The sequence below is a fragment of the Dasypus novemcinctus genome, chromosome 4 (assembly GCF_030445035.2).
Source record: "Dasypus novemcinctus isolate mDasNov1 chromosome 4, mDasNov1.1.hap2, whole genome shotgun sequence".
Taxonomy (NCBI): domain Eukaryota; kingdom Metazoa; phylum Chordata; class Mammalia; order Cingulata; family Dasypodidae; genus Dasypus; species Dasypus novemcinctus.
The window spans coordinates 89,359,837-89,372,118 of NC_080676.1; the positions used below are offsets into that span (position 1 = coordinate 89,359,837).

At 36.0% G+C, this 12,282-nt stretch overlaps 1 protein-coding gene across 2 annotated transcripts in view; it reads left to right on the plus strand.

Annotated features, from left to right (window-relative positions):
• The window catches only part of SLC9C1 (solute carrier family 9 member C1), a 129,581-nt gene that overhangs the window by 29,951 nt on the left and 87,348 nt on the right, over positions 1–12,282 (plus strand). For both annotated transcript variants that reach the window (XM_058296421.1, XM_058296422.1), the window contains exons 8-9: positions 7,179–7,278; positions 11,898–12,041. In XM_058296421.1, the coding sequence (XP_058152404.1) occupies positions 7,179–7,278; positions 11,898–12,041 (244 nt within the window). The remainder of the gene's footprint in view (positions 1–7,178; positions 7,279–11,897; positions 12,042–12,282) is intronic.

The following is a 12,282-nucleotide window of genomic DNA, read 5'->3' on the forward strand; positions in this document are numbered from 1 at the left end:
TTTAGGTGCAAGATTTAAGAAACTACTGCCTACTACAAGATCTTGAAGATGTTTCCCTACATTTTTTTCTAAGGATTTTATCATTATAGATTTTATATTTAAGTCTTTGATCCATTTTGAGTTAAATTTTGTATAAAGGGTGAGATAAGGGTTCTCCTTTCTTTTGCATATGGATATCCAGTCCACCCAGCACCATTTGTTGAATAGACTGTTCTGGCCAAGCTGGATGGGCTTGACAGCCTTGTCAAAAATCACTTTGCCATAAAATTGAGGATTTATTTCTGAACAGTCAATTCTATTCCATTGTCCAACACATATATCTTTATGCCAGTATCATGCTGTTTTTACCACTCTAGCTAAGTAATGTGCTTTAAAATCAGGAAGTGAGAGTCCTCCAACTTCATTCTTTTTAAAGAGATTTTGGCTATGCAGGATCTATTACCCTTCCAAATAAATTTCATAATTGATCTTTCCAATTCTGTAAAAAAGACTGTTGAAGTGTTATTGGGATTGTGTTGAATCTGTAAATAAACCTGGATAGAATTGACATCTTAATGATATTAGTCTTCAATTCATGACCATGGAATATCCTTCCATTTATTTAGATCTTCTGCAGTTTCTTTTAGTAATGTTTTGTAGTTTGCTGAATATTAGTCCTTTATGTCCTTGGTTAAGTTTACCCCTAAATATTTTACCCTTTTAGTCTCTATTGTAAATGGGATTTTTTTTTCTTGATTTTCTGCTAAGACTGTTCAATACTAGTGTACAGAAACATTACCAATTTTTTTGTGTTGATCTTCTATCCTGCCACTTCACTGAACTCATTCATTAGCTCAAGTAGTTTTCTCATGGACATTTCTAAATATAAAAATTCTAAAATGTCTGTGAGAAATAGTGAGAGTTTTACTTCCCCTTTTCCCATTTGGATGCCTTCTATTTTTTCTTGCTTAGTTGCTGTAGCTAGAATTTCTAGCACAATCTTGAATACCAGTGTTAATAGTGGGCATCTTTGTCTTGTTCCTCATCTCAGCAGGAAAGATTTCAGTCTTTCTCCATTAAGCACAACATTAGCTTCAGATTTTTCATATATGCACTTTATCATGTTGAGAAAGTTTCCTATCTTTCAGAGAGTTTTCATCAAGAAAGAGTGTTGGATTTTGTCAAATGCCTTTTCTGCATCAATTGACATGATCATGTGATTTTTCTTCCTCAATTTAGTAGTAAGATGTATTACACTGATTTTCTTATTTTGAGTGACCCTTGCATACCTGGTATAAAACCCACTGGATCATGACGTATAATTCTTTTAATGTGCTGTTGGATTTGATTAGCATGTTTTTTTTGTTGAGGAATTTTGCATCTATATTCATTAGAGAAATTGACCTATAAATTTCTCATTTCATGTTATTTTGATCTGGCTTTGGTATTAGGGTGATGTTGGCTTCATAGAATGAGTTTGGTAGCATTCCTTCCTGCTCTAATTTTAGAAAAGTTTGAGCAAGATTGGTATTAATTCTTTTTTGAATGATTGGTAGAATTCATTTGTGAATTCATCTGGTCCTGGGATTTTTATCTTTGGGAGGTTTTTGATGACTGTTCCAATCACCTTACTTGTGACTGGTTTGTTGAAGTGGTCTATTTCTTTTAGGGTCAAGGTAGGTTGGATGTGTGTTTCTAGGAATTTGTCCAGTTCATCTACATTGACTAAATTGTCTGCATACAGTCATTTATAGTATCTGCTTATGATCACTTTCATTTCTGTGGGTTTAGTAGTAATGTGTCCCCTCTCATTTCTGATTTTATTTATTTGCATCTTTTCTTTTTTTCTTTGTCAGTCTAGCTAAGAGTTTGTCGATTTTGCTGATTTTTCAAAGAACCCAACTTCTGGTTTTATTGATTCTATTTTTTTTCTCAATTTCATTTATTTCTGCTCTAATCTTTATTTTTTCTTTCTTTCTGCTTACTTTTGGATTAATTTGCTGGGTTTTTTTTTTCTAGTCTGCAGATGTTCAGTTTTAATTTTAATTTAATTTTAGTTCTTTAATTTTAAGGTCTTTAAAATTAATTTTTAGGTCTTTAATTTTAGTTCTTTCTTCTTTTTTAATGTTAAGTGTAGAGGGCTATAAATTTCCCTCTCAGCACTGCATTCACTGCATCCCAATGGTTTTGATATGTTGTGCTCTCATTTTCACTCATCTCAAGATATTTAGTGATTTCTCTGGTGATTTCTTATTTGACCCACTGATTATTTAAGTGTATGTTGTTTAACCCCAATATATTTGTGCGTTTTCCCTTTCTCCACCTGTTTTTGATTTCTAGCTTCATTCCATTATGATCAAAGATAGTGCTTTTTATAATTTCATTCTTTTTAAATTTATTGAGACTTGTTCTGTGATCCATTGTGTGTTCTATCCTGGAGAAAGAGCCATGGGCACTTGAGAAGACTGTCTATCCTGCTATTTTGGGATGCAATAATCTATATATGTCTGTAAGATCTAGTTCATTTACCATATTATTCAAGTTTTCTGCTTCCTTATTGATTCTTTGTCCAGTCATTTTCCAAAGCTGAGAGTGCTGTATTAAAATCTCTTCCTATTATTTTAGAAACATCTATTTCTTTCTTCAGTTTTGCAAAAGTGTGTCTCATTTATTTTCGGGCACCCTGGTTGGGTGCATACATATTTATTATTGTTATTTCTTCCCAATTAATTGCTCCTTTTATTAATACATAATGTCCTTCTTCATTTCTTATAGCAGTTTTGTATTTAAAGACTATTTTGTCTGATATTAGTATCACTACTCCAGTTCTTTTTTTATTGTTGTTTGTGTGAAATATCTTTTTCCAACCTTTTACTTTCAGTGTATTTGTACCCTTGCAAGTGTGGTGAGTCTCTTGTAGACAGCATGTAAATGGCCGAAAATTTTTTTAACCATTCTGCCAATCTGTGTCCTTTGACTGGGGAGTTCAATCCATTATCATTTAATTTTATTGCTTTAAAGGCATTACTTACTTCATACATTTTATCTTTTGACTTTCCATTGACCTATCTTACTATTATCTGTCTTTTTACCCTTTTTGCTACCCTTTCTAAAAATCTTCAATTCCACATCTTCTCCAGGTCTCTCTCTCTATTTTCCTCTCAGGTGGCACCACACCCTTTAGTATCTCTTGTATGTCCAGTTTCTTGGTGACATACTCTTTCGGTTTTTGTTTATCTCAGAAGACTTTAAATTCACCTTCAGTTTTGAAGGACAGTTTTACCAGATACAGCATTCATGGCTGGCAATTTTGCTTTTTCAGAACCTTTAATATCTCATACCCCTGCCTTCTCTCCTCCATGGTTTCTGATGAGAAATTGGTACTTAGTCTTATTGAGTGCCCCTTGTATGTGATGAATTGTTTTTCTCTTGCTGCTTTCAGAATTATTTTTTTATTTCTGGTATTTGGCATTCTGAATAGTAGGTGTCTTGGAGTAGGTCCATTAGGATTTATTCTGTTTCGGGTGCATTGTCATCCTTGGATATTGACATTTGTTACTTTCAGATGGGTTGGGAAATTTTGGGTCATTATTTCCTCAAATAGTTTTTCTGTCACTTTTCCATTCTCTTTTCCTTCTGGGACACCTATAATGTATATGTTTGTGCATTTCTCATTGTCATTCAATTCCCTGAGACCCTGCTCCATTTTCTCCATTCTTTTTTTGTTTTCCTTTCTTTTCAAATTCAGATGCTCTATCTTCCAACTCACTTATTCTGTCCTCAGCCAATTCAAATCTGATTTTATATGCCTCCGATGTATTTTTAATCTCTTTCATTCCCATTAGATCTGTTACTTTTCTTTGCAAATTTTCAAATTCTTCTTTGTGTTCAACCAGTGTCTTCTTAATATCTTTAATTTCCTCAGCAATCTCATTGAATTTATTAAGGAGATTTGTTTGGATATCTGTGACCAGTTGTCTCAAATCCTGTGTTTCACCTAAAGGTTTAATTTGTTCCTTTCACTGGGCCATCTCTCCTTGTTTCTTATTATGGCTTGTAATTTTTTGTTGGTGTCTTAGTATTTGACTTTTTAATGTGTTTATTCTGTGCTCAGTTTCTCTCTTTAGACTATGGCTTTCATTTTCCATGTTTTCAAAAGTATTTAAAGATACAGAGTTGATATTAAAAGGAGAAAGCTGGATAGGAAACCACACATACAGCAGGACACTGATTTTTGTAAAAATAACACATACATATGCAGAAAAATAACTAGATGAGACCTCTTCACAGCACTGATGATGATTATCTGAGTGGGGCTACTTAAGGATGATTTACCACATGTCTTATTTCTTTGTAATATTTTAAAAAGTAGTAAATATGGGTTTAAGAATTCCTTGGACAAATTTTTTAAAAGTTATTATAATAATGAGAAAGAAAGAAAGAAAGAATTCCCTGGAATGGGTTATCAGTGAAGGCCATGGAACCTGCTCCTCTAGACTTCTTTAAAAACAGGACACCTGGTGCAATAAGAGTTTTCAGGTAACCTGCCTGGCAGCAAGGGGGTGGGTTTGGAGGCTGTGGAACCAACATTTAGTTTCTGGGTCATTCTAGCATGACTGAGGAATTACAATTTTGGCCCATGCCATCTAGGAATTAACAATCTAACTAGAGAGGTCACACAGCAATAGTTACTAGCCATTCTCTACATGTTACTGTGCTAAGCCCTTCCCTTCTAGACAGATGACTTCATTTAACTTTCACATATGAATCCTAAGAGAGGATCTTTGAAAAAAGGAAACAGACTTAGCAAGGTTAAATAACTCCCTCAGAGTTACACTGCTAACAAATGGCAGAGTCAGGATTTGAACTCAGAGTTCAACATCAAAATCTGCTGTCTTAACTACTAATACTACCATACAAGCCTTAAAAAAAAAACAATCTATTAGACAATTTAAAAATCACCACCTGTTACGACCAAAAGAACCCTCACTCATGTACACCTCACATCACCTGGGGTCTGGTCCTTACATGTTTCCTGCCCAGCAGAAAACTCTCAGGCGTCTGAAGCTAAGCAGTAGCCCTGTAGAACAATCCAAGTGGAGGCTATGGATTTCTTATTCACTGGCTTTTTGTTAAAGCTTCTTCTGTTTCTCCTCCATGAATGTTCTGTTTGTTTTTATTTGCCTCCTTATATTTTTAATATTCCTTTTGTCTTCTCTCACTGCTTTTCCTGGAGGACTAATTTGGGTAGCAATGTTCCCTGGAGACAACCTTCCCAGCTCTGTTCCCAGTAAAAACAGGCTCAGGGGATCCATGAAGGGAGTGTAGATGGATTCCAATATGCTCTGGAGAGCAGACACAAAAGGCCTCCAATCTTTGATGTCTCCCCAATCTAGGCTTTCCTCAAACACCCAGTAGTTAGCACTCTTTATCCAGTTGTCCCCTGCTGTCCTAAGGTTATTCTGTGCCTCTAAATCTCAGCTGACTTAGCTCTTGGTGGGAGTGTGGTTGACACTGTTTCCCAGCCTACCTGGAATGAAACTGGTGCACAACTCCCAGGCCCAGAGATCTGCAGATCGCGGAGCCCCGCTCCCCAAGGTGGGCAAGGTGACTCTGCCTGCACTGTCTTGAGAGAGAGTGATCATATGGCTCTCGGTTCCTCTCCTTCCTGGGGCACCTTTGGGATGAGAGTGCAACAGCTCTTCAGGGTGGGTGAGACTGTGCTACCTGCAGAGAGACCTGCCTCCCCTCCTTCCAGAGGGTGTCAAACCTAGAGTGCAGAGCCCCTTTTTAGATGGATGGGGTGAATCTGCACACCCTACCCGCATGAGAGTGCACACTTCCCCTCCTGACAGGGGACATTGGACCCAGTGTGAATCTGCCTGCTCTGCCCCAAGAAAGTGTTCAAACTGCACCCAATTTCCACTCCTGCTGGGTGTGGGGGCCTTCCCAAACTGGTTGCACTGGATCTGATCCATAAGGCCTCAGGGGACCTACTGGTGTGCTTTTCAGTCACTCCAACTTCCACTCCTGCCAGAGGTGTAGACAGCACAAAAGCTGCTGGCTTCTTGGTGACTTGGGCAGGTTTACACCTCAGCTGTGCTCAAGATTGGAATCTAGCTAGCCGAATTTGGTGCTAGGCCACTTCCCTTCCCCTACTTTTGGGAGAGGGCGCTTTTGCTTCCAGCCAGGGAGTAGGTCCAGAGGCCTGCCTCCCCAGTAGTCACCTCTTTAGCTCTTATATCTTGGCAGTGGAGATATGGGCAAATTTTAACATATATATATACTTTCTATAATGTCTCATTTAAAATTTTTACAGTAATAATATATTGCTTTCATTAACTAGGTGGGAGGAACTTGAATTCTAATACTCTTTTTTTTTGAAGAACAAATATTTTTATTTGTGTCTTACAAAGCCATATGGATTAGATGACATTCTTAAGGTATTTTAAATTAAAACTACATTTTTTTCTTCTTTATTTTCTTTTAAATATTACATTCAAAAAATATGAGGTCCCCATATACCCCCACCCCACCCATACCACCCCTCCCACATCAACAAACTCTTCCATCATTGTGGCACATCCACTGCACCCAGTGGGGGAGAGTGTGGACTAGAGTTATTTTTAAGAACATTCTACTAACAGTTCTTTATACTCTTCAGTACCCAAAAACAAAATTAAATTGGGAAAGTAGATCCATATGGGGTCTCTGCTGACCTGACTCCCTTAGTCCAATCAAAGGGTCAAACTACTCCTATCTCCTATTGTCTCCAAAAAATGAAAAGTATATGGAGTGGACTAGCCCATAAAGAATTTATCAGCTCATTTCCATTCTATACTAGCAGTGCCCCTCCGAGACAATTAGTCCTTGCAGAGGGCAATTAGACTTTGTAGAGGGGGCTCTATATCCTATGAAGAGTTTTGTGAGTGCCACACTTTTACCAGTGATCTGAAACCAAAGCAATACAGGGATGTCCAGGATAGACTTTACTACAAGAGTAAAAGTTTGAGGCTATGGAGGAAAATGGAAGACAGGTGATGGTAACAATTTGCAATATTTTCTAACAAAAACCAATAGGATAGCCTCTCTGTAAAATAACTGTACTATCAAGATATCTGATATTATCATTAATGATAAAATTTGTGCCACTTTTGATGTTAAATTCATGCTTTATGTTTATTTGTTCTTAAAAATAGGTCAGCTATTAGGAACATCTGGAATATTTGCACTGTCTATTATGGGACTTTTTTTAAATTCTACCAGTTTTAAACCAGGAGTTGCAGCACTGCTTCTTGAGTAAGTAGCTAACATATTTTACTTTGCTTCATACATGGGAATCTATCATATTGTAGAAGTAACTACATCTATATGCATGGTCAAAGCAAGATCTCAACTTGAAAACTGCCAACTAAAACTATTCCAAAAAAACACTATTGCTGGTGTCTTCTTATCCTCTAATTTCAGGCTATATCTGTAACCTCACCTGGGGTTCATGCTGGTTCTATTTTCCCCACTAATTCCTCAAGGCTTTGACCATCTAGTCAATAATTTCCAGTCTAAGTCTTATATCCAAGATTGAGATGAAGCAACTGAGGTACTTACCTCAGGTACAAAATTGAAGAGGATGACCCAAAATTCAGCAATCAGGATAAATAATATTTTCATGAAAGAGTTTTTAAATTTGAAACTAATGCAAAAATCCTACTGTGAGCAAAATTAAAAATTCAAATAAAAACAGAATCAGTATTACTGATAGTTCCATTTGCTCCATACTCCAATATGACCCAGCACATATTGCCACTAGGAATGGAAGACCAAATTAAAAGATTAAGACTAAGGCATTGTTGTAAAAGAAAGTACGGCTAAATGAAATGAAAGCAAGGCTATGTGTACAAATGTACAAACTGTGACCTGCTGAAGGACATTCAACTGAGGGGTGAGTGGAATTTGTGTCAGCCTAAAAATAAGGGCATTTTTTCTAATGCTCCAATGCATGGAGTGGAGACTTGACCTAAATTGATTTTTGGAATTTTATAGAAAATTATAGAAAATTTTATAGAATATTATAGAAAATAAGATGAAGTCAGAAGCCTGAAGCTTAAAGATGTAGAATTTTATAGGATTTTGGACCAAATCACTGAAATTTAATGTCAATTATACTGAAAGCTAATTGTGCTAGCAGCTAGGTAAATTAATTTGCTACAGTTGTGGGAAGAATTTAGATAAATTATTTTTTTTCTTTATTAGAGACATTGTAGGTTTACAAAGCACTCATGCATAAAATACAGAATTTCCGTATACCACCCCGCCACCAACACCTTGCTTGGTGTGGAACATTTGTTACAATTGATGATAGCACACTTCTGTAATTGCACTATCAACCAAAGTGCATAGTTTAACTTAGGGTTCACTATTGTGAAGTGTACTTCTATGGATTTTTTTTTTAAATTTCATTCTGTTACCTTGTATACAACCTAATATTTCCCCTTTGAATCATATTCAGATATAGATATATAAATATATTTCAGTGCTGTAAATTGCTACTATCACCACCATCTATTACCAAAACATTTCCATCATTCCAAAGAGGAACCCTGTCTATTTTAAGCTTTATGTTCCCATTCCTATCTTACCCTGTCCCCTGGAAACCTATATACTAGAATCAGACTTTATGAGTTTGCATATTCTAATTGTTTCCAATAAGTGGGGTCATAAAATATTTGTCCTTTTCTTTCTGGCTTAGTTCATTCAACATAATGTCATCAAGGTACATTTTTGTTGTCACATGTGTTGGGACTTCATTCCTTTTTACAGTTGAATAATATTTCATTGTATGTAGATACCAATTTTATTTATCCCTTCATCCTTCGATGGATAAATTTAAAATTTTAAGCAAATTTTTAACTATATCTTTGTAAAGGGACTCTGAAGTCTCTCTTCACCGTGTTGCTCTACTTGAAAGCTGTCTCTTCCCTAAAGATATACTTCCTTTGCATTCTTTCCCAGTTGTGGTGTTTTTCTCACTCATATCCCTGGCTCTGAGTCTAGTCTGCTCCTCAAAGCCATGTCTAGATCATTTCTTCCTCTTCCCCCTCCTCCTCCTCCTCCTCCACAGAGGAACCCAGTTTTGAAGCTTAGGTCATCAAATTATACTCTCTGCCATCTTTGGTTGAGGTAATCTATAGAACCCTGAGTCACATTCTCCATTTCATGAAGATTTTGGCTTCTATTTTACTGTGACTCTCTCCAACACTACTCTTTCACCACTGGTCTTTGGTTTCTCCAGGAGAGTAGAAATCAAAGATAATAGCTGTGTGTCCTGCTACAAATTATAGCAGGTCCTTGTACTATCCAAGAGAGGAGGTTTACTATACCATCTCCCATCTTTTCAGGTTACTCTCTTTAGTATCCCAATTCTAAGAATTTCACAACCACACTGAGACTATATTACATTGATTCTATGAACTGTTACTGACCCTTGCTTTCACAGTAGCCTTCCTCCTTACCTAGGTCATTCCTTTTGTTTAAAACTAATAGGATATCATGGCATAGGCTTCAGCATTAAAGTTGAGGTACTTTAAATGGCAAACAAAGTCCCATGATGTATAACCCATCTACTTCTATTATTCATTTTCTACCATTCACTCACACTCACCCTGCTTAGATACACTGACTGCCTTGCTATTCCTCAAACATGTCAAACATACTCCTCCCTTAGGGTCTGTTCTTTTGTGTTTCCAATCTTGGAGTGCTATTGCTTAGATATTAACATGTTTTCTGCCTCACTCCTTTCATGCTTCTATTCATACATCACCTAATTAAAAAGAAATCCCCTTATTAACTTATATATAAAAATGGAAACTACCCACTCTCCAGTCTGCACAATCTTTCATACCTGCTGAATTGAAAATGTCCATTCCATAATATCTTATCATTCCTCTAGACTAGTGGCTGTGCAATATTGGGCAATAAAAATAAGACAGATGCCTAAATCTACTAGAATCATAATCTTTGAGAGTGAGCTCATAGAATTTCTGAATTAAAAACTTTCCCTAGACGATACTGATATACAAATAGGGCTATGACCCATTGCTAACTTATAAAAATATATGTATATATATGGTCAGCTCATTATCACCAAATGAAGGAACTTTAAAAAATATATTCAGGAGCCCTTTTTCAAGGTGCTTTCCTAAACACACACACACACACACACAAGCGTGACTGGGTGCACACATCTTTTGGATGGGTTTGGAACTCAGTGGATTGGGTCACACCCACTCTGAGTCTGATGGAAACTGATTCCTTATAGAATCTGATTTTTCACTCATCAAGTTTCTCCCAGTAACTCCTACCCCATATAAAAGATCTTGACAGTTAGTTCCTCAATATCCATTGCTTCACTGATTTGATTACCTTTTATGCTAATGAATAAGACAGTGGTTTTTGGCATTTGGTGGCATTTTTCCACAATGCTAAAGTTTTTTAATCATTCCATTGTTAAAGATTAATAAAGATATGATTGTGGCTCAGATTCATCTTTCACTTGACTGAAATATCATACTCAATTAATGTTTTCAAGTGATTTCATTCATTGTATAGATATGTGGGTATGTTCTGAAGTACTTTTTTTGGCACCTATATACATGGTGCAGCAATTGGACTTGCATCGGATAATGAAGTCAAAAGAAGTACAGAATACAAATACTATGTAATTATCATAAAATACATCTTAGAGGATTTGTCCCCCAAGTTAGTGTTGAGTGCAATTTCTAAATCCAGAAAATAACATAAAAAGTAAGGCCATACACAAAGAGAGAATCCTTTGTGTATTCTCTTGCAAGAGAAAAGCAATGCATAACATATAAGGGATACCCAATAGCATTAAGTACCAATTCTCATCATAAACCATGGAGACAAGAAAGCAGTGGTATGATATGTTTAAAACACTGCAAGAGAAAAACTTCCAGCCAAGAATTTTATATCCATCAAGATTGTCTTTCAAAAAAAGAGCAAGTTTAGAGTATTCACAGATAAACAGAAACTAAGACAGTGTATAACAAAGAGACCACCTTTGCAGAAAATACTAAAGGGAGTGTTACAGCCTAAAAAGAAAAGACATCAGAGAGAGCCTTGGAAGACAGTCTAGAAATGGTGATTGTATTAGTAACAGAAACTAAATGTGAAAAAAGAATGTTGAAAATAAAATGACAGATAAAGCCCAAAGGTCAAAATGGGTGAAATAAGAACTGCCTTTATAGTAATAACATTGAATGTTAATGGAGTAAACTCCCCAATTAAAAGACACAGAGTGCGGCGGCTTGCTCGGTCGGTAGAGGTGGGGTCTGGCTGCGGACGAGGGGTCGGTCCAGCTTGGGACGAGGGGTCGGTCCCGCTTGGGACGAGGGGAGAGCATTCTTGTGAATAAAAGATTCATGTCTTCTGAGTGAGTGCTAGCTGGATTAGAGGCAAAACCGTCATTCTATCACTATGTTAATAAGACCAGGTATTTAAAATGCTTTACCGAGAAATTATCTTAGCTCGTTCTAATGAAATGAGGATTTTACAGTCAGTATTTCTGAGCTGCAAGAATCATGATGCCTGAATGATTAAATTATACCAAATAGCATAGTTTCATAGAGAACATTTATTTCAAAGTCTGTCTAAAAAAAATGACACAGATTTACATGCAATATAAACTGGTTTAAATTGATTTAGAATTTGTTTTTGCCTTAATGGTCCTTTCGGCCCTGTTAGATTTTTAAGCCCCTTGACTGTTGGTAAATACCTTATTCATCTTTATTTTATTTGCATAAATATATAAAACATTGTACCTCACAAAGATAAACCTTGCAATAAATATGTTAGATTAACTATAATTAACTCTATTTAAAAAAATTTTTTTTTAAATGCAGATTCTGGAATTGTCTATCATTTGCAGCTTTTCTTATGGTGTTTACTTTCACTGGAGTTCTAATTCCTGCATATACATATTTATATATATCATTTTCTGATATATATTATTCATTAAATATCTACTTCACACTGATTCTCTTAAGGTAAGAATGTAATTTGAATTTTGCCTAGGTAGAAAGTAGAATATTAGCAATTGGAGTGATGGATTTTAAAAACATGTGAGACTCCTTTTATGGTATTTTCCCCACTCCCATATCATCTCATTTTCAGCTACATGGATAGACTCTTTTCATGTCTTAGAACTGGAAAATTACATGAATTGGAAAGTCTGCTGGTGTCAACTAAATGGAAATTAGTCCCAAACTATCAGGTAATATTAATGTA